The 24,027-nt window shown below is 42.3% G+C and overlaps 1 protein-coding gene across 1 annotated transcript in view; it reads right to left on the bottom strand.

Moving 5' to 3' along the window:
* The window catches only part of ssbp2a (single stranded DNA binding protein 2a), a 56,418-nt gene extending 34,280 nt beyond the window's left edge, over positions 1 to 22,138 (bottom strand). Inside the window, exon 1 of the mRNA XM_073466623.1 lies at positions 22,083 to 22,138. Coding sequence (XP_073322724.1) covers positions 22,083 to 22,138 — 56 coding nt within the window. The remainder of the gene's footprint in view (positions 1 to 22,082) is intronic.
* Between the last annotated feature and the right edge of the window lie 1,889 nt (positions 22,139 to 24,027).

The following is a 24,027-nucleotide window of genomic DNA, read 5'->3' as shown; positions in this document are numbered from 1 at the left end:
TTGCACTCCTTTTGGTAAGAGATCATGTTTGTTTAATGATGAAAAGATAAAGGGAATCAGCGGAACCTCTTCCTCTCCATCTTTCCCTCCTTTTTTCCCATCCTGTCCTCTCTCTGTTCCCCCCGTGGCCTGGCAGTAATGTTTAACCAAAGAGATAGAGACAGAATGTTTCACAGGGACAAGGTTAACCGAACAGTGAGAGGCTTGACAAAACTCTTGACACCTCGACAACTGAACATGAATAAAAGATGCGGCTATTTTTTTCCACGGCACTGTACCACTCTGAACACTTCTAGGAACAAACTTGTTCAGTTGCTCTGTTCTGCATCGTTTTCCTGTCAACCTGTCGAAATCTGTCACTCTCCCCTGTGAACCCTTGCACCAGTTACAGCCGCATCAGCGTAGAACTATTTATTATTCCTGGAAAATCTCACGCATCTGCAATGAATACGGACAGAGCGATGATGACAAGCCTGATTGACCGCATGAATGAACGCATTGTGTAAATTGAGAAATAAAAGCTTGTTCTCGGCATGCACTGGCCTGTATCCAGTCAGCTATCCATTACCACACAAAACACACCCTCAGTAGCAGCCTTTGAGGCAGACTGAAGGGTTTGACCTATGATTGATTTCACAAGAGCTGTAAGATGCGACCTCTAGCCCCGATGTAGAGAAAGGGTCGAAGAAAGTCAGGGAACACTAGAAAGGTGGAAGGAAAAGGGGGAAAAGGTGATCGAATGAAAGAAAGAGAAACAATACAGGGCAGCAGAGGTGAGCAGGCTGTTGCAAGTTTTGGGGTAAAGATGAAAGGAAAGGAAAAATGAAGGACGGTTTAAATGCATCATCACTTCCAAAAATACACACATAAATCAAACTTAACCGTTCCCGTCTCCCTCCCTCCAATCTCTTATTTATTTAACACACACCAACTGAAGGCAGAGTCGTAACACGAATGATAAGCAGACGGCAAAGCATCAGACGAACATTCAGTATCTATTGAACTTTAACACAAAACTACTAATTTCCTCAAAGACGAGTGACAGGCTTTGAAAACACGAAGCCCCCTCATGTCGCTCTCTCATTGTTCAGCTACGACTTGAAAAAAAAAAAAAAGAAGAAGCACCCAACTATGTGGAACTCCACTGACTGACAGTCAAAATACTGAGCTGAGATAATGTTTGAGGATTAGAGGATGGGGGACTGCTCAAGGTCAAGAATCTAAATTTCACACAATAAAGTGGGAGCATTACAAAGACTCTCTTGTCATTAACTAAACTGTCACTTTAAATAATCTCTGCATAAGGATGTGAGGTAAAAGTGCTCCGAGACAGCCAATGCATTTATAATGGTTCTGACTCCACATTAGTCCCTCTGCATTAAAGCTCTTTTGGTTTTTGCCCTTGCTGTCGGACATACCCCACAAAATTGCAGACACTTTTCATTTCCTACCTGTCTGTCCTGGCAATTTGTGTTGTAAATAAGAACCACTTTAGATTAATCACAACTGCAACCAGGATGATTGAATAGATCAGGTGCCTCCCACTTTACTCACTCTTCTTATGTGCTTAACAGTGTGTGTGTGTATGTGTGTGTGCCATGTGAGGTAGTGGTGGTGAGTGGGTACAAGTGTAGAGGGTGAGGCACGGGGGGTGGGGGAGTTTAAGATCCACACCTGACCCTTTTCTCCTTCAAATTCAAGTGGTTTTGTCTTCTCTGAGTCACTTTTAATTATATTCATATTTACAAGCGACCCCCATCCTGGCTGCTCTTGTAAATCTGCAGCCGGCGAGCTTGAACAGTCAGAGACCGAGCTAAGCTTAATGAAGGCAGCAGGCAGAAACAGTGACTGGCTTCTGTGTTGCCTTGTTACTGAGCCGTGCAGAGAGGAGAGCGGGGAGAGGAGGAGAGTAGCTTGGAGCTCAACCACAACCTCATCTAAAGGCAAAGACATGAACCGATTTTCCAGGATCAGCATTTGGGAGGAACCAGTAGATCACTGCTAATCAATTTACTGCCATGGCGATCAAAGTCTGGCAGAGCTTCAGCTCACAACAGGCCATGGCTTCAGTGATTGGATTTGCTTGTTATAGATTAGCTCCAGATTATTTCACCCTTGTTAAAGATTGAAATGGAAAAGTGATTATACTTTTGATTGGAATTGGCATGTTAATTGACATATTTACAAGACTTGCTACTATGCTGACTAAGCCCAATAACACATTTTTGACCAGACAAATCAAATTAAATGTTCATTATTTGAAAGGAGAAGTAATAAAGCACTGAATAAATTCTTGCCTGTAAACATGTTATCCACGTTAGTGATGCACAAGTCACTTCTTCAGCAGATGAATTAAAGGTGGTCCTATGTGTCCACAGGGGTGTTGTTTGATGCGAGGCAACGCACGCTTGACCAAAACAGACTAAACCCTCCAGCGACCACGCAAAAAACCTACTGGCTGCACCTGATTGGAGGAAAGCCACTCGTGTGCTGCTGCTTTGGGATTTCCAACTGAACCAACATTGCAGCTCGTTTGGAAACTTTCTCTTATATGACAAAAATAGCTCAGCAATATGTGTTTCTGAAGACATTTTAGGCGAGAAAAAAGCCATGCAGTTGCAGAATCTGTCTTAATTATCCTACATTCCTACATTATTTCCTTCCCACATTGACAGTAAATGGGAGGCGTGAAAACGATGCGCCGTAACAGTTACAGCAAACCGGCAATATCTAGCCCCCACAGTACATTAGTTGCATAGAGAATTTCCTCATACATACTGCTGATAAAACTATCTAGTGCAAATCACAATCTTTATTTTGAAGCTACACATATTTTACTTAAAGCTATACCTGTTTCCTGTCAAATAAAAAGAGAGACAGTAGAAACAGTAGCTCCGGTCATCCTGTAAGTAACAACCTCTAAATTTGCCTTCTTTGCTCAAAGTTGGACAAACTGTTGGATGTGGGCAGTGGCGGGAAACTGTCTCTGCCCACAGGAAGTGATGAGTACAAACAGTCTCCAGCAGCAGTTAGCGAACACTGTGGTCAGAGAGGGATCTGTTGTCCCTTTTGGTACCTGGTATGTAATTATCACAGACTGTAACTGTACAAGTGTGCGCTCTTGTACAGATGTCAAACTACATTACAACACTACAAGCTGTAAACACAGAACTGACACCTTATGCAACTGATATGGTGAACTTGTTAGCAGACAGTGGCTTATCTACACGAGCAGCAGACGAGGATTAACATTTGCATTCACTCAGAGTCTTGTTCCTGGCTCCTGAATAAACGTGACTCCTTTAAGCTCTGTTTTGCTCTCCACCGGCTCCTGACAGAAATATCTGGCTCTTTAGCTCCACTTTCTTCACCAGACAGTCACTTAATTTGTCGTGTATATTGAGTCTTTACAGCCTTGTCACTGAAAAAAACAACTACTTGGAAATTATGCAGATGAGAGATTAAACTGTGATGGACTGGGGTAATATCTGTGGGTTAATTACTCTGAGTGACCTCTTTCATTACACATAGTCACCTTATCTGATAAAACTATTCATAATAGCAGAATTAAGTCCAATATGCAAAGTGAAGCTTATGATATGATCTGACAGGTGTGTATATAGGTATGACTTTGTGACTTTACCAGCTGAGTATAATCCCATTAGTGCTGTCTGAAATATGACAACTGAAATATGAACACTGTGAGGATACAGTTCATCTCACGTAACATCATCAGCAAGGCAAAGGCAGTTTTGAAACTGGTGGAACATTGCTTTAAATAAATGAAAATGGTGGCCTTTAGGGCCTACCATACGTCTTTCAGTGACCCTTGTTTCACTGTCTAAGTGGGTTTTTACAAACTCAGTTAAATGTGGGTTGATATTGCTTTGCGACCTGACATTTGTAGTAGGGTACATATGTATATTGTTACTGATAATGAAGTGAAATGTATGTAACGGACAACCTTCTAAAAAACAGAGTGGGAAACATAATTTAATGGCTTTACAGTTTTATCTATGGAATACTCGATGTAGATCAAGAAGCTCAAGATGATGTCACCCGGTAATTAACCTGCAATGTAACACACGTTCTCATTACAGTGCGATAAACACAGACTCACTGTATTAAACAATAGCATGAAATCGAAGTTTCCTAATCCTGCAGAAATGTGACAAGTGAGTTCTTGATAATTGTATAGACAAATGAACAAAAATAAGAACAGACAGCCAGATTCCACCATGGAGGAAAATTACAGAGAGGCAGCGAAAATGGGAGAAAGAGAGTGATGGGGTGACAGGAGCGTAGCAGAGAGAGATGAAAGGTTCTGGTGAAGAGAAGAGAAGAGAAGAGAGTGGAGGAGAGGGATTACAGAGACAGAAAAAGAAGGCAGATGGGGAGGATGGAGGTGATGGGTGCGAGCGGATGAGCCCCCAAGATGAATACTGGTGAGATCTGTAAACTTTCATATTCTAATGTTGAGGGATCCTCACTGAGCGTTGTCTCAGTTAGTCAAGCTCCCTGCTGTGACCTCCTTCTGCAAATTAACACAAAACCCTGCAACGAAAACAGTCAGGCCAAACTCAACCTGATTCCTTCTGTTCTCTAAGAGAAAAATGAAATGACTACACGCTGTGCTGAAAACATAATCTACAGTAAGGACGGAATGAAAGACACATAAGCATAGCATGCCTCTGAGAATATACTGAATTTCATTATATTTATATAAATGAATTTCAATGGGGTCTATGTGAAAGGTAATAACAATAGAGAAGTAATCCTAGATTGAACTAAGTCACAGTCAGGAAGTTGAAATACTGTAATTATCTCCTGGATATGCTTACCTTCTATGAAAGACTAAATTGCTGCTTTAAATCTCTGCTGTGTGTGTTCAAAGTAAAGAATAATGTTAGTAAAAGTGACACTGTGAAGTATCTACTGAGAGCTATAGTTTCTTTGAAGCACTTTGCTCTCAAGCAAATGGAACACTTCACAGAATAATAAAGCAATAAGGAGAAATAAAGTGACTCCTTTAAATTTCCCGTGGACATAACATTAACACCTTACGATAAATTAGACCTGCCGTAAACTGCGGTTTGGTAAAGCTCATAAAGTTTAGTTACGGCATCATTTTCAATGCTGTGACTGTATTTTGTGTTGCTGTTAATCAAATATCCCATCCTGTGTCATTAAAATAGGTCTGTTTTAAAGGCTTTGAATTTAGGTACAAAAAAAATGACAGATGGTTCTACAGACCAACCAATACTGGATGTTTGAGGCTGGTTCTGATATCTATAATTGGGACATCGATATGCGGCTGGTATTAACTTTTTAACATAAATGTCTAAACTGGACATTTTAAAGTGTAATGGTGACAAGTTTTCTAAATTACCTCACATCTAGTTTGTTTCTCTACAATGCAACATGCCCTTTTTTAATTGGTACTATTCATGTTTTTGCTGATGTTGTGCCTGATAGTCCCAAATTTCAATGCTACGTTCTCCCCTTTTGATGGCCATTTAATCTTGTGGCTCTTCTAGACTTTTCCAAAATTTACTGGACTGAATGACTCAAATTAGGATGCCCAACAGGTGATTTTGTGAAGCTTGTGATGTTCAAAGAAAATTACAGCCGCTTCATTCACAATGTTAGCTTACGGAAAAAGTCTTTTTGGGCCCCAGTGCATCACATGACGTTGTAGGTACACTGTTTTGCCACTAAGAAAGTTGGCTTCAAAGCAACGTAAACGCCTTTCGATGACTGCTGATGACGTATGAGGGTAGAGAAGGGTTGCACCATTTCATAGGGGGAGATTTCAACGACTAACCCTTGTACCCTGTTCTGAGGGGCACTCGAAAATGAGGGGTGAAAAATGGAAATGGGATTTAGTCTTTTTCTATTGCTTTCAGCTTTGACATTTATGCATTTACACTTTGTAACTGTATTCCATTGTTTCTGTTATTTTGTCCAGCCCCTCTATAGTCATCCTACAATCAGATTGGCTCTCTAGTATCAGGCAGTGGTAAAGACCTGTTGTTTACAGTTGTTTACTCCTTTCTGTTTGTGTCCTTGTCCACTGGCAGCACTGACTGTCCTCTCATGATATCACACTGCAGGCCACAACACAGATCCCAGACACCTGCCTTTAACTCAGATAGGATCATAAACATTATCATCATCATCATCTTTATCATCACGCCCTGTCTAAAGCAAAGCCAAGCGGGCTTTCACTCTGCAATCAAGCCTCCGAAAGCCCACCATCAAACAGACGCCACCTGTGGATGAGGAGAAAGTTGGCAGCTCGAGCTCCAGACAACTCTGGCAGGGATAGAGAGAGGGACCCCACCGTAAAAGAGAGTGCAGCCATCGAGCTTCTGCCCCTGCTGAGGACAGCCCTGTGTGTGACAGCCAAACACTTTCCCTGATTAATCAAGCCTAGCAGTGGGGCTTTACGTGCCATTAAGAGCCTTGCTAAATGACTTCACTTCATTCATTAAAGTGGAGCATCCTCTGCGGGTGGAGCGGGCTATGCTTGCCAGACAGCCAGGCAGACAAGTGAAAGCTGGGAGAGAGATGGTGGTAGGGCAGTGATGAGGGTGGCGGGGGCACTGAGGCAAGATAAACAACGACAAATATAGACCCATTACAATGCTGAATAATTCATCTTATACGCAGGGCTTCAGGAACACAACAGAGGAAAAAAAACAGCCCAAACAACCATGGGGGATTATGGAGCCTTTATACAGTGAGGAGCATCTTCAAAACAGGGCTATTTATGCACGCACCTTGTCTGGAAAAGGTACAGCGACAGGATCAAATCACTTTATGTGGAGAATCAGGCACCAGTGGACTAATCCCTGATGCATTTTCATTAGGCAAAAGTATAGTTTTAATGACTCAGTGCAGCGGAGTTGGACAGCTAGGTGCAGGTGGATTAATTGTTTAAAAGCGCCGGTCGCCGCATGCAGGAGATGCTTTGTTTGAGCTTTTCTTTCAACTCTTCTGCAAGCACAACAAACACAAAAAAGAGGACACCCACAGTAAAATTCATACACACAGTTTCAAAGAGGAAAAAGCTAGAAAAGAGACAGATTGTGGAATGCAAAGGCAATGAATGATACACACTGATAGCATCGAGGGAAGGACAAAGATGGGTAATTTACCAGTCAACAGAGAGATTAAGATGGAGAAGATGGAGGGAAAGATAAAGAGATAAGGATTAGCAGCAACAAGAGGACTAGAGGGGAGAGAGGAGAAGAAGTAGTCAGGGAGAGAAAGAGAGACAGAGAGGAGGGAGAGAGTAAATGATTAATGAAAGGAGCTGGGAAGCGCAAAGAGGGGAGGTCAGGACTGCGCAGAGTAGGAGTGATGCTGCAGCCGATGAGCAAAACTGAAAAGGACAATATTATCTTCATGCCTGCTGCTGTCACACACACCTTGATACTGACACTAGATTTACTCGACTAGACTACTAGACTTGGACCTTTTCTCCCCTTTTAATTCATAAAAACAAAAACTAGTTGGTCACTATCCTTTGATAGGTTTTATGGTTTTATTTACTCAAAAGAGTATGATTATAGCATAGTAACTACTATATGTGCAACACAATCAAATCTGCATGTTGATGAAGTTTTTGTGTAGAAGGAAACAACCATCAACACTGACATGATTTATTATTTAAGTGTGAAAAGACTTCCATTAGACTCCTTCAGCTTATGGCGAGATCTCAGTCAAACACATGCCTTCAATTAATCCCCAACTGCCAGTGTGCTGTGGCTCTATCGCTGGCTGCTCGCTGATGCATTTCTAATTGGTATTTTTGCTGATGGTCACAAGTTAAATCTATATTCTCCATTACTGCTCCATGGCCTCCCCTGGCGTCTCTCTAATGGCTCCAGCTAAAGGCAAGAGCACTTGTATCGAGACATTCATACATAGTATATTCTCTCTGACGCTGACCCGCCGCTGCGTAGACCTCAGCTACAGGTTCGGTGAACAGTCAAGAGTTGGGAGGAGCAGTGAAAAAGTTCACTCCAGCTTTGAAGATTAACAAAACATGTGTCATAATCCTGCATGGAATTAGGCTGAGGAGAGACACTCACACTCAAATAAAGTGTGCTTTATCTGCTCATGTTCCCTGTTTGGTCTCCACTGAGATGGTCCTAACACGCTGCTTTGCTGAGCAAATGTTTGTCATAGCCTTTATCCTTCTCACTTCCACAACACATAGTAAAGCCCTTAGTGGAGCATTGGCTGGCTGACAGGCCTGAATGCTCCAACACCGGCTTGGCAAAGCTCGGCGTAGCCAGCGCTGGTTGAGAGTGGTCGGGGTGAACGGAGCTGGCTGACTTCAGAACTGTGTGAGAGGTTGAGCAGCCACACAAATAAAATCACTGTGACATCATGCAAGAGGCTGATAAATGCTTTCACATGAGCACTCGAGGGATAATGATGCTGATCTGCAGCATTATACTGTATGTCCTGCATTCAGCTGATAAATAAAAGACGAAGGAATGTTTTTCATAGTTTACATGACAAAGACACAAAACCATGTGGCTGAGAACAGTCCAGTATCTTTTAGGGAAATGTTCCTCCTGCAAAGAGGAATTTACCAGCAGAGAGGTGAAATATCATGCGTAGTAGTATAAGTCAAAAGAATGACGTTCATATCCTGACAGAGAGGAAGACTCCTGCGTTCCTTGGCTCACCTCAGTGTAGACCTTGTGTTTACCTTTCATTAACTCGAGATCTCACAATCCTCTCCTCCCCCTCCCAACGGCTGGGACAGTCAAAACAGCCACTCGATAGATAAAAAAAAACCTCTAGATTCTAATGTTTGAGTTATAAATTGTTTAATAGATGTGCTGGGACAGTTTTTGCTTCTGTATCTCTGGAATACACGTTTAATAACAGCAAATATATTTATACTGAAACTGTTGTTTTAAACCTGCGTCTTGATTTTAGGATGCCACTTTACATCTGGCCAGGGACAACAGATGAAAACTAGCCTCTTGGCTAATTCTGGCATATTTACAGCAATGTTCATCAATATGCACTGTCCCTGACAAATAAAATGAATAAAATGAAAATACCCACAAGAGCTCAAATGCAACATATTGTTACTTGATTCAAAATTCACAATCGACCACAGGGCACTAACACGGACTATAGGGTTTCAGTAAACAGTGTCCGATTCTGATTATGCTTTTTGGAACCTTTATGAGAGAGAAGAATATTGTCAGCTCATGTAGTGACTACATGGTCAGAGGGACAGAGACTGATAACAGCCAACTTATCAAGACACTCTGACCACAAGTCTAACTGTAGCTGCAACCCCCATCCTGTGTTGTAAGGACAGCACAGACTGTCTCTCTAAAAGACTACACCCAAAACCATCTTCCAACCAACCTTCTTCTCCTATCTTCCAATATGCTGGGCATGCGACATAGCAGACAGATAAGACACCGAGTCACACAGACTGAACGTAAAGTAAACTAAATGTAAGCAGAATAATGCACAAATGAAATTTTCTTATGTCTCCGTGGAGGAAGCTTAAATATATAATCTTAATTATAATAGTGATTATAAGACCTGATGTACAATCACAAGCTACATTTAATATAAAACAACAGTACAGTACATTACAGTACAGTACTTGTGTCGGATCAGTACCTTGAGTTTAGCTACCAAAATCAGCATTGTAAGAACAAAAGTGGCATCTCTTAACAAGTGTTGCTATGAGTTCACTACTACACATAGTGACTGATGGGCCATTTTATGACAAAGGTATTTTCCTTTTGTCTGACAAATATTTCAAAACCTAAAGATATTCAGTTTACTACCACAAAAGACAAAAAAGAAGGTAATGTTTGGTATTTTTATCATCTGTCCTACTTACAGTTATAGATGACCAAATCCATTTAAACAAGTGCACCTTTTTCTGCTGTTGTTTAAATTCCTGCTTCACGTCACGGGAATGACTGTAGTCAAATAAAACACGAGTGTACGTCTTGACGATGGCGTAAGAATATTGATAAATTCATCATTTTGCTTTGTGTTAGTGTTTCGGTGAAAACACTGGCTGTGAGTTCAGTGGGTGGTGTGTACCAGACTATGTTGACTGATCACAGCTCTGGCAGGATACGCTCCCCCACTCGCATCTTGAAAACAGCAAATTAGTGCAGCTGCAATTAAGACTTGAACAGACAATACAATAAAAAGGAAGCCTGATACAGGCACAATCAGACAAAGTGAAACAGTTCTTGTTCTGTCAGCAGTGCAGAGACTCTACTGTCTCACAGAGCAGACAACAATGCCCAGGGCTGAGATAACAGGAAATGCCAGCTTATCATAGAGAGGGAGAAGCGGGGAGAAATGGTGAGAGAGCGTGATGGGTAGCTCTCTGTTTACGAAGAGACTAATCAAGCAAAAATGCAGTTGTGTCCGTTATATAAAAATCTCTTGTTTACAGGTTTCAGCCAGTAAGATTTTTTTTTCTACAAGTGAAATTTGTTTGCAGAACATGTAAAGTGGATAAATCAAATAAAAGCAGAGGCAAATCCATCACTTTCTTAATTTGAGTTCCATTTCATTGGCTTTGATTTGTTTAGATTGAGTCACCTCTCGTGGGGAGTTTGTTTAATTTCACAGCTGAAAGAACACCAATGATTTTTAGGAGTGTTTTCCTTGTTCAACTTTCTCTACAAGCTATTACAGTAAATTTTGAATGCAACACAGTCATAAAGCCCAGAATATTAAACTGCTGTTTACAGACAGAACTTGGAGTTTGATGACAACACTTAATGATCATACGCGGGTAATTACTGCATTCTTTTAAAGTCTATTTTCTGTGTTTCACAAGGAGAGGAGAGCTTAATGGATTGTGAGTGTTGAGGCAATACTGAGCAGTTGTACATGTAACAAAAAAAATAACTAGCTCTGTCGACAAAATGGCCAAAACACTGATGCTGGAAGTAATAGACTAGCTGCAACTAATTGCTTTCTCCATAAAATGTTCCAAAAAATACCTCTCAAATGTCTACAAATTGCTTTTTTTGTCCCACCAACATGTTATATTGACAGGACAGCATATTTTACCTTTTGATAGGCTTCTTCAACCAGCACAAGTTTTGCATTTTTGGTAAATAACTTAACTGATTAATTAATGAACAAAAAAGTCACTGATTAATTGTTCATTGACTGGTAATTTTTTAATTATTGGTTAAAAAAGACAACTGAAGAACAGACCTGATGATTCAACACCTCTCTAAAAGAACAAATAGGGAACATTGTTACGTTAATGAAGGAAGGATTTATTGCAGGACTGTTTCATTCATGTGGTGTCAAAATAATTGATAAACGCTGCCTCATGTCCGAACAACTAAATCTGCTACATTTTGGTACATGACATCCAGACTTTGAGGTCACATACACTGAAATATAACTCTGATAACAAGTCAGGTGAAGTAATGTTTTAGCGGTTTTAATGAATTTACTGGTGCAGCAACAAGTCTGGGACAAAATAACTTTTATTGAGTTGTTTAACCACTTCGAGCAATAAAATGCAACACATCTCATTTGCTGCATCCAGGTTGTTTGCACATAATTACTAAAAAGTTCATAAACACACTGAACTCGGATGAACGACTTCACAACTCTGGAAATGGGGCCATCTGAGGAGCATGTAAGTGCCCGGTTACACCACGTCAGTTTTAGCTGCAGTGCTGAACTGATGACTGACTGTGTGAGCTCGACCTACCTTATTCCTAGCCCTCATGATACCCTACGCAAATTAGGGCACGTCTTGTCACTTAATGAGCGAGCACTTTCCATGGTAACAGGACGCTAATCCTCATTCTTAGAGTGATTTGTATGGCGTATCATTCATACATGAGTGAGGGAATACTACTAACACTGTTAGCCCACTTAGCTAATGCTTCTAAAGTCCCACCAAGCACCGGAAGTATCACCCTTAACCTTTTTCCCAGTAACCTTCCCAGAAAACTAATCACGGGTGCCTGGTAGCTCACCTGGTAGATTGTGTCGGCCTACAACATTTACTAAAGGCTGAGTCCCTATCCTAGTGGACCAAGCTTGCTGTTTACAATTTACTTGCTGTTTAAAGTTTACAATGATAATGGTGGCAGGTTCACCACTGTCATTTCTTATTAATTGCCAAATGTCCTTGGTTTAAGACAAAAACATGCTTCTCTTTCTAGCCAGTACCGGCAAAACCAACAAGTTTCTCCGGCAGATTTTATCAATTGTAGCTAGCTAGCTAATTAAGCTAACGTTGGTCGAAAAGTTTCTGCCTGACTAATATTTCAAGCTGACTGGTATTAAAACAAGAACCTTGTGGGAGCTCTCAAATATGCTACTTGGTGACTGCATACGATGTACTGCTGAAAGCTGCAAGTCAAAATGTCCTCATCCATAAAACATGGACGAAAAGGAACAGCATGGTTCTTGTATTGCAGTGTAGTCATAGTACAGCTCATAGTTGGTCTCACACAAGGCTGTACACATATTTTTTCACTTTATGAACATGTTTCTCAGGTGTAGCTGCCATCATCTGAGCCCGGTCGCGGCTTCCCTGTCATACAGTAACGTGCAGGAACTTGAGTGTCACTCTCCCGCCTGCACCGCAGACCGTCCAACGTCACACCGACATTGTTCGGCTCACACAATGCAACATTCCTCAATCAGGAGCAACTCCACCAAAACCAGAGGGAGACGGAGACAACTAGGAGGACAGCACTGCTCTAATCTTATAGGATTAGAATTCTTTTCTACTGGATCTAATAGGCCTCTATTCTTTTGAACAACAAAGCTTCGAGATGAGATAAAAAAAAAAAAACTGACACAGATGAAGGCAATCTAGAGCAATTTAGGAAAGAATGTGAGGCTATTAAGGCCTGCACAGAGGCTCGAGAGGAAGTATAAATAACCATTCAGAGAAACACATCTTGCTGCAACATGAGGTTGTATACATTAGCAGTAAACTGTATGCTCTGAGATGTCTCTAAATGAATAATACTGTTTAATAACAAGAAAAAACACACTAAGTCGAGGTAAAAACACGCACTACTTGTACTTATTCCCAGTCAGTAAGCTTCAATCACTGTTGCCCTGCTCTGCATGGTGTGTCACTCATTTCACTTATCACTCCTGCTTCTCTATGGATGAGAAATGGCATTTAGTGGACCTTAAAATGGCAAGAACTCAATGACAGAGATTTAAATCCTAAGCGAGAGGATATACTGCCTTGTATTCAGGGGGGAGAAAATGTCATGGAGGACTTTATAAGGATCAGTGGACAGACGGCCTGTATGTGGTCACGTAAGGACGATTCATTCATGGAGAATTAAAGTGAAGAACTCTGTGGTTTAACTTCACAAAACAGACAAGGGACAACTGAGGCCAAGACATTAAAATAACTGAGGTGTTTGCAAACAGAATATGTGTGTGTATATATATATATATATATATATATATATATACATATATATATATATATACATATATATATATATATATATATATATATATACATATATATATATATATACATATATATACATATGTGTGTGTGTGTGTACATATATATACATATATATATATATATATATATATAGATAGCTAGAGAGAGAGAAAGAGAGAGAGAGAGAGTCTGGAGCAGTTCCTAAGCCTGGCCGTCACGCATGCTTAACCTTGCGCTAGTGCCTGTGCGATGCAGCTTGCATATCAATGATGGAGGAATATCAGCAGAGAGGCCGCCGACCAACCTCCACTATACTCAGCAGGCAGGGGAGGCACAGCAGCATCCGCACTTACACTATGGCACTGACAACAGAAATTCAAGTTAGACTACAGTGTCGAGCACAAGAGCTGTTATCATACAGTAAAAGTGAGACGCAGCTGACTCATGTTGATAAAAATAAAGATGTGCGTTACATCACTGGTAGGGCTGTACAAAATATTTTCAAGCTTCAAAGCTTCATTCATAATGTTGACATTCAAAGTCTAAATACATATTCAATTGCTGTGTTGTCTTTTTGTTGATATTTCTGCACAGTTGCACATTAGATCAGGTGACACTTATATTATCAGCAGGACTGCCATCAGAAGGGAACACCAGGTAAGTTGTCCAGGGCCCTGGATCATGGTAGGGCCCAAAAGGGCACTCTAACCCATAAATCTGCTCGAGGTGCTTTTGGAGATCATCTTTCCTGGGCACAAGCAAGACTAATGGCGGCCCTCATATCAGTATTTCATTGGTTGCTGTTTAGGATTATTTCATAGCCAATAACTCCAGAGCATTATAAAGTCCAAAAGTCAAAATGTATTGAAAAGAGACAGATGTAATAATTTCCATAAAATGTTTTATCCAGCAAAATATTCTGCTTCAATCCATGTGTTGGACAGTAACCTTTCAAAAACAAAATTTTCAATGTGGTCATAAACTCAGACACAATTATAATAAATTACTTAAAAAAAGGTCATATTATGTACCTGCATTCGCTCAGCACGTGGCGCTGCATTATGATGTCATCACTTTCATACCAATTACTGCAGAAAGATGCCGAAGAGATCATCAGTTTGGTTCACTTATATTTATTACAGAAAGTTGTATAAAAGACTAATTTAATCTCATGAATCAATTAATTCAAATTGAGGATTTTGATTTGGTTTTTATTATTTTTAGGGTGATGATGTCACAGTAAATGACAACATACATTTAAAGCTTCATTTCAAAACATCAGTAGAAGCTTTAAAAAAAGACATTCAGTACCTGCCTGATTACTGGACATTCAGGGTAAATAAATGCGGATGCTGGATGTTTCTGACAAAAGAAAAAAAATGTTGGACTGCAAATCAGTAAAGCAGTGAGCAGGCCTCAACTGAATCTATAGACAGTAAGTGTTGTTTCCACCAACAGCATTTACTTTTGGCTGCAGCTCTCATGTTACAGGAAGCGCTTTGAGGGAGCGTCCTGACTACCGGGCTGTGGTTTGGAGCAAAGCTGTGCATATTTGGTGTCACCAGGGGCAACAAAAAAAACCTTCCTGACAAAACCACAAGTGCTACTACTAACAACAGGAACAAAGCCTGACAGCATGGATTGCACTTCCAAGTCATGGTCAACAAAGCATACTATAAAATGTCTCCCTCTCTGCTTCACGTCTCGCACTCATCCACAGTGCACTGATGTGAATCCTCCCCTCACCAAATGTCAGTATCTTAATCCCAAAGATAAATCTGATACAGTGTAACTTTTGCAAGGAGTGAAGAGAAGAGAAGAGAAGAGAAGAGAAGAGAAGAGAAGAGAAGAGAAGAGAAGAGAAGAGAAGAGAAGAGAAGAGAAAGATATGATGTGACGGTGTGTTTCTAATTAAAACAGAAGCATTCAGGGACACCCATGGGGTCCTAAGGGACCAGCACCGGGTGATAAACTCACTCTTCCGTATCCTCCGTCTTTTGAAGGCAGTGATAAAAGACTTTCAGGATGCTGTGCCCTCTCCTCCTCTCTTCCCTTTCTTTCCCACATGCTATCTGATGCCGACAGAGGCTTTTTGTCACGTCGATCCTTCCCAAGGACCCCAAGGCGTCCTGTGAGGGTGCCTTCTACAGGGTCCTCTCTGTTGATTGACACATCACCCCTTTTTCTGCCTGCGTCGATCAGAGGCTGTCTCCCCCCCCACCCCCCCGCCTAACACAGCTCAATAAGAGGCCGCTGCTTTGATAGCAGTTCTGTGGCAAGTTACATCTCTGGCAGCGAGGATAAGAGAGAGACTAGGAGGGATGCCAGCAGATAAAAGAGAACTTTTAACAGCCTCTATGTGTTCAGCAGGTTAAAAAGTGTTTTCTATCAAGGCCTTGTCAAACTGTCATCATCACTTTCGTCTGAAAACAGCTCTGTATACGCAGGAGAAAAGAAAACATATCAGAGCTCCATTTCTTGTCTGGTTTTCTTGTAATCCCAGATTGATGCTAATCTAAAATGCCGTGAGGATTAAATACATAGGCATCAATATCTTTCTCTGACCGTCAGTGTTGGTGAAATACGACAATAGAGACGCGGTGACAGTTCTCTGGGTTCTCATAGTTGTTCACAAGTGTCCCATGAGAGCTGGAGAGGCTATTAGCTGTGTAATGATCACTGGATGTTGCGGTTCACATTCTCACAAGGCAGCGTGACAGCCAGATGGAGGTTGATTTTTGAGGGTGAAACATATGGGGAAAGTGCTGTAAGCAGACAGCTCAGATGGGCTTACTGACTTACACACGCAGTATGCTCTCTATTGACCCAAAGCAGCACAGAGCGGATAAAGACACTCACATTATCACGCAATTTTATATTGTTCTCTGTCAACAGGGAGGAGCAGAGCTCAGTTAAAGCTGAGGCCTCACCATGTGGCTCTTATGTATAGGGTGAGGGGACTCTCACCGGGGCTTTTTACTCCGTCACTGGACTTAAGCCAACAGAACCAGGTGTGGCCACTTACCAATGTAAGTGATCCACAGAGAGAGTGTAGAGTGCAGAGGTTCCGACTCACGGCCATTATGGAGCATTAGACCATGAGGTCCTGCAGGATATCACCCGACCCCGTCTGACCTGGACACAAACTCTCTCGTTCCGTTCTGATCTTTCTTTCATTCAGTGCCTCTTTTTCTTTCTTTAACCACTAAACTGCTGACCTGTTGTCGAACTTTTAATTTGTTTTCCGCTATTCGAGTCTGATACTCATTTATTCCACCAAGCTGACCGACAACATATGTTTGTCCTCTGGCTATATTCCTTTGTTCATGCTCTAACAAATGATCTTCCTCACTCCTTCCTCTAATGAGTGTCATTTCTCAAGGACACTGAGATCGTAGCAAACAAACAAAAAGCTCATCAATTACATTCATCAGGTGGCAGCTGGCACAAAATCAGTTTCCCCCGAAAAGTTTGACGGAAGGCATTGTGAGCATACAGTATGTGTGTGTGAGAGATGCTGCTCTATTTTTATTGTAGTTCTCCTGTAATGCGACTCACTGTCAGAGCCAGAGTGGCAGCCTGAATCGCTTCTATCGGATAAACACTCCCAGCATGCACTGCTTTGCCTCAGTCTGCGCAATGCTGCATTGGCAGCCTCCTGGCAGGATTCTGAGGTGTCTCGGTTCAGAAGTAGCTGTTTGTGTGTGTGTGTGTGTGTGTGTGTGTGTGTGTGTGTATGCGTGTGTGTGTGTGTGTCTGAGTGTGTATGTGTGTACGTATGTGTGCAGAATGATGATCCTTACAGCACCACAAATGCTTAAGTCTGCACCAGATTTATGGCTGGTTGGACTTTTTACAATTGTGAGTATACAGCTTATAAATCTGATAAGTAAAAGAAAAACTATTAAAAAAAAAAAACAGGTTTCACTTTCTAGGAAAAAGCCCGCAAAGGCAGATACGTGCTGTACTGTATGTCTGTGGGACTGAGAGAAACGGAGAGGAGCGAGAAGACTTGTCAGCATGTGTGTGTCTTTTAAGCAGTGTTTGTTCCATGTTCATTACACGCACAGAGAAAAGGAAAAAAAGGAATGTGTACTATGCGCTGCGATGCAACTCGCTCCGAACCACAATCCCAGAACTATGTGGAATGTGTCCTCCGACTGCCAGTGACTGAGACCTACACTCGTTGAACAACTGCAGTACACAGTCAGTGGTCGTGTACTGTCACTCCGAATCAAAATCAAGTGCGGACCGTTACACAGGTACAGCCAGAGAGAGAGGGAAGAGATAGCTGAACAGTGTTGCCATCTGAAGGTAAAGAGTTCACTACAAGCACACAGGTGTAGAGTACGACTGCAGCTAAAGATTATGTTCATTAACATTTAATCTGATTATTATTTTCAACATTAATCAATTAATGGTTTGGTCTATAAAACGTAAAAAAAAAAAAAAAATTAAAAATACTAATCACAAAGTGTCAAACTGCTTCTTTTGTCAAACCAACAGTCCAAAATCCCCAAAACTCTTTTATTTACCCTCAAAAATGTCAAAGAAAAGCATGTTACTCAGCAGCAGCTATACACCTTGCTGCCAACAGTTTGTTATTGGAACTACTTTTACGGTAGAAATGGGCCTAATCAAAATTATTGATGGCTAAGTCAGGGATATTGTCTCTGTTGACTCTTTCAAATGTCATTTTTCAGAGCTTTGAACAACACAAGCAAGTTTTCAGAGGCAGATTTCACATAACTGTGGAACATCTAACTATGTGCATGGCACAATACCGTTAGAGTTCAGTGAGACGATGTGCTTATTTATCCATTTTTATGATTTCTGTAAACAAAACATCATTTTCTTACTCATCTGCTCCTCTTTATCTGCATACATTCCTCTGTAAAGGGTACACATTAAATAAAGTAAATTAATTAATGATAACACCAGGCTTTTTACAAGGAAAGACCCTATCTGTGGAGCACTACATTCATTTACTGCTAATGCAAAATTAACTTTCCTACTGCTGCAGCTTCATATTAAAGTGACAAAATACGAGTTATTATGTAGTAGTGAGTAGTGAGTTTAACGCTTACTGCTATCATTCATCAAAATACGTCTACAGCGCAAAACAACAGTCAAAATTTTGCCAAAACTGTGCTTTAGCTTCGCATTTTGAAAACTATTTCTCCATCAGCTTATCAGTTAACTCTCCTTAACATCGTCACGTGATTAGAGAGATGTAATGTGACTCTGTTGCTGCGCAGAGCTGGCACCTTCAGTTTAAAATCCCTGCATCTAAGTATTTATTAAGAAAGAGCAAAGTGATGGCGGTGGACAAGTAATGTCACAAGTAACATGTAACAAAACAGCATTACATAAAAAAGTACTGTAGTGCTGCAGAGATGCCCTGACTTACAAATCTTGTTCTTCAAATGAGCTTCTTAAAGACTTAAAATGTCACATCATCATGATTTTAATAGTTGTTTTCAGTGAAAATGAAAACTTTGAGGCAAAATTCATTCCCACGAGTCATTTCATTCCCACAATCACAATATCTGTCAAAATAATTGTAATACGATTTTTTTTTTACCTAATCTTGCAGCACTTTTTTAAGATTAATTTCTATTTGACATCATTTTGAGATGTCAAACCTTATAATGATTCTTGCAGAGAACTTCAAAGGTCTGAAAATGTTTCGTATCAAGAGCATAGAAGCTGTAAGTACCCACACTATTCCTTATAAGAGAGAGTATGAAGCTTCCTTTTTTTTGTTTGGTAATCTCGGGCAGACTGGATACTGTAAATCTACAACTTTATACAGCATTTAATGTAGAATCTTTATTAAAGCGCTGCATTTTGTGATTCTCCTGAAGCAAGGTTTTTATCACCTTATATTACTTTTTATCTCCAAGTAAAGTGCAAAACCACCGGATAAACATTTGAAAATCTGCGTTATATTAACCTGGAGAAGTGGAAAAGTTCCCAACATGCATTTGTAGCAAGGGCGCGCCACACAAATCAGATGCTTATCGCACCCACACACCAGTGAACAGAGCTGCACAGAGGTCAGTTGCATTTAGAGCTCCTCTACATCTACATGGGCGAGACGCCAGGGCCCTGTGTCTGCGGGGGTCCATTCTGAGGTCAATACTACAACACTGTAAACTAATGATCCAGCAAATTCCCTCAGTCCTGCTCTCTCCCCTCCTCCTTCTCTCCCTCAATCTGTTGTTGCCCTCCGTCTCTCCCAGTCTCTGATCCCCCGCTGCGCTGCAGAAATGAGAAACAACTGAAGACTCGGCAGCGCTGGGCCCGCTCTGCTTCTCCGATACACACCACTGATAAACAAGGCTGCTTGTTAAGAGACAAATGGAACTCTGCCTCGCCTGATATTTGCCTTTCGCTGTGTTTTCATCTAGTGGTTTTTCTTGTCACCCAGTCCTTTCTTTGTGTCGTGGCCTTGACATCAATGCCCAGTGGAACATCACTCTGGCTGGGTAGCGAAAACACAGATAACAAAAAGGATCTGCGTGGAAGTCTAAATTAAATGCGATGCCAAACAGCAAGACATAAAAAGTAAGAAGTTTAGTGTCTGCAGGACAGAGCTCGCCTGTTTTGATTTCATAAACACTTAAGTGTAGTATCGCAGGGTCATGTGTCAACATTTCTGACAAAGTCCACCACAGAACAGAGCTGCAGCAAAAACAAAGACGCCTCTGCAGATGGTAAATTCACAATAAATAGACGCAGTGCATTTGTGGCTGCGACGTTAAACACATGCTCAATAACCCAAAAGTTAAGTAACAAAGTTTGGGTGGATGTTTCCTTTAGAGACAGCAGGTAATCCACTTATAGGCCATTGACACAGCGCACCTGAAAAAGCAAACTGAAGTCTCTTCGTCATAGGTTAATCTAGCTGCCCTGATACTTCTACAGAATAAGTATCTGCTGCCTTTTACCAACAGAAAGGCTTATCTCATACACTACATGCTTACACAATCACACACACACGCTTACATTTTTTCACACAGAGTATCTTCCAGGCCTCGAGGAAGATTTCCATCTCTGCCTGTGTCAGTGCATGCAATAAGTCAGCGAAAGAGCCACACTGCTCTGTCCTATCCTTTTCATATCGATTGGGGATAAAGAATGGGGCTCAGGGGACGGAGCTGTACACTCCATCACACTGTTGACAAACATGAGCGAACTGGATTCAAAAGACACAATAAATAAGCAGCAGTAGCTCGGAGCAGAGATGAGATGATTAACATACTCTTACAGGCACACACACACAGGTTAAATGCAGTGTACTTTTTTTCTTCGCATAGTTTTCATCACACTTCTCCATCTCTCCTCTCATCGGTTAACCAGAGAGGTGAAGTGACCATACACGCGTTTGGCTGCTCACACTGAAAAGGCACATCATCAATAAGTACATGCTCCTGCTTCCCAGTGGGTGCTGATCTATGATCCCTGCTCAGTGACCATGTGACCCTCAGCATCCAAAATGTACTGAGCAGCCATGCCCGGCTGACTGCAACCGAATGGGGGCTTCACCTTAAAGCACTCTGACACAGGAGCTGTTACCAGCTGCGAGTCAGGTTAGGGAACATCTGGATTTATTGTTTGTTTTTTTACATGTCATACATTACAGGAGGTAAGATGTAGATCATGTGCCAAATTGTTAATCTTTTTAAGTTTGGGTATTTGTAGCATATTTGTAGAGTTTAACATGTCCACATCCAACACTAACTACAATGTAAAAGCTCATGTCTGATAAGGAAAAAAGCCTAATTAGTTCCACTCTTGGGTCAAACTGTCTGTCTGTGAACCCTGTCAGTGTGCCATGACAAGCATTCCTATTAAAAACGCCGATATGTAAACACAGTGCTGTGCCCCCTCTTCTACATGGGCAGCTACTTCACGAAAAGCCGGATCGACTGTCCCTGTCTCTCCCAATGTGGAGCCAAGCGGACTGTCTGCTGTCACAAATCCCCCATACTGTAGCTGTGACTGGACTCAGGGAGCGTGGCATGCAGGCAAGAGACAGACTGTTTGGAAAGCGACACCTCCAGACGCGCGGCGGCGTGTGAGCGGGCAAATGCGCGGACTTTGTTGCCGCTTCCACCGACGGACGCACGGACGGTCGCGAAGGTTCATGTTTACAAAACTGCCACAATGTCACCAAGTCGGAACAGTTAAACACACGCGCAAAACACACGTAAACCAACGCGAAAACCACAAGGTAATGTTTACAATGAACTATCTGTGGATGAGATGATAAAGACAACGAGCGCAGAAATGCCAAGACATCACAATATGTTGCTGGACTCAGAACCTAAAACAATGAGCTGTTGGGCAGAAACTGCGTGTTTAAATCCTAACCAACTGTGTCCGGTCGCAATAAAACCCCGCCGACAAAATGTCTATCTTTCCTCAAATAAATGAAGCAGTCAACTTTCCAAGCCTTCACAGCGCTGAGCGGAGAGCCCCATGCCGCTGAGTGTGGCGCCGTGTGCCCTCCCCTACCGCAGCTCGGTGTGTGACTGCCCCTGGCCGCTCATGAACTTCCCTCGCAGCCGCGGTTTCCTCCCCCATAAATAAAACTTACTTTTCTCTGGCTTGGCTGTCGGACGGCACGTTGCTACTCTTGCCTTTGGCGTACATGCTTGCAGAGAGCTCCGATTGTCACGCACCTGTCAACCCATCACAACCTCCCTGGGCACAGCCCCGTCACCATGGTGACACAAGCAGCGTCGTCTCCCATTGGATGCCCCGCTGTTCGGGACCGCCCGCTCGCCATGGCAACCGCCAGTGAGTGACAGCTGCGTGACCACGCCCCCCTCCGAATAGCCCCACCCCCATCTCGCTCTCTCTCTCTGCTCCACTCTCTCTCTCTCTCCCTCTGCTTACCCAGTCTGTCTGTCTGAAGACTGTCTGTCTGTCAGTGTCTCTGCCATCCTGTCCCTGATTGGAAAGACTCTCCTGACATGCAGACAGACAGACAGACACGCACACACATATATACACACACATACATCCACACTCCCTCCCTCCATTCTCCTCTCTCAGTGCAAGAGGGGGATTTGAAACCGTCCAACTAGGATTTTAAACAACTGGCTTTGGCTGTTCCTTTTATAGACAATCACACCCTCTACCGACGCACACACAGCGCATTGCGCAAACAACTCTCGCAAATATAAACTGCATTTCATTGGTGTTTATTTACAAAGGTGTTAAGATATCCAAACATGTGTAGAGCGGAGCATGTTGGGAACAGACGAGCGCCACCGAGGGCCTGTAAACAGCACACCCAGCATGCACAGGGAGGGTGTAATGTGGGATGATGTGGCCACATAAGAAGCTTTATACATGCTGGAGAAGCTGCTGCTGTGCAAACCTAGAGGAAATGTCCAGTGATGCTTCAGAGAGGGGAAGGACATTGAGGATGATCAGCTGTAACGTATAAATGATGACCTTTTGGAGAAACAACAGCTGAAATCCTCTGAAGGCCCTGCACTGTAGGAGTGAATTCTTGACGACTGGTAAGGGGAGCTGTTGATCATGGAAATAACACACGTTTGGCACATTTGCAGTCCTGCTTTCCAAAAGCTAGAGGTCATGGTGACTGTAAAAACATCTTCATAGAACACTGTGTGCATGCATGTGTGTGTGTGTGTGTGTGTTTGGATATGCAGCAGGGAAGAAGTGCTACGTCATGCTGCTGTCCAGTCTGGCAGCAAACAGAGAGGAGGGTTCACTCCACTGTCACGATGTACTTATTGCAAATCCACTGAGAGAAAGAGCGCACGAGAAAAGAGATGGACCACAGCTTGGTGCCGTGCAGCATCTGAAAAACACTACAGACTGTCGTACAAAACGCTGGATTCCCAGACAGTAGTAGGCTCTGGAAAGATACAGTGTGTGCGTGTGTGTTACAGAGTGTGTTAAGGGCATAACACAGGGGCAGCAGTGTTTACGCTTACGCAATGCTCCCGTGATGTGACCCAGTTGGAATGGATGCACACTGCTTCATTCTCTCTCTCTTTCCTGTCCTCTCTCATCTCTCTCTCTCTCTCTGTCTCTCTCTCTGTCTCTCTCTCTCTCTCTCTCTCTCTCTCTCTCTCCCTGCCTCCCTCCCCATGTGTCAAATGAACCCCCATCCCCCTGGAGAGAGGCGGAGGTTCTATTTCAGACAAGCAGAACTTTTGGTTTTGGGATGAGTCCCTCGGGGTCGATCACCATGACAACCACTAGCAGGCGATAACCATGTGTTCCAGAGGATGGTGGAGGAGGAGGAGGAGGAGGAGGAGGATAGAGGAGGCGATAAAGAACGAGGAAGCGGGGGAGAGAGAGAGAGAGGATGTAAAGGGTTACAGGTCATGTTACGTAAAAAAAGTCAAATCAGATCAAATGTGAGCCGACGAGGTCGCTTGGTTCGAGTCATATCATCATGTACACTATCATCATATTCATATGTGCAGGGATTCAATCATCTGTCATGTGACTTATTGGCACCACTGAAGGTGAAGTGAAAATGACAGGCTGTGAAAAGA

Source organism: Pagrus major, chromosome 5 (assembly GCF_040436345.1).
Source record: "Pagrus major chromosome 5, Pma_NU_1.0".
NCBI classification, from domain to species: domain Eukaryota; kingdom Metazoa; phylum Chordata; class Actinopteri; order Spariformes; family Sparidae; genus Pagrus; species Pagrus major.
Note: the sequence above shows the minus strand (reverse complement) of the source record. Positions and strands in the feature narration are given on the sequence as shown.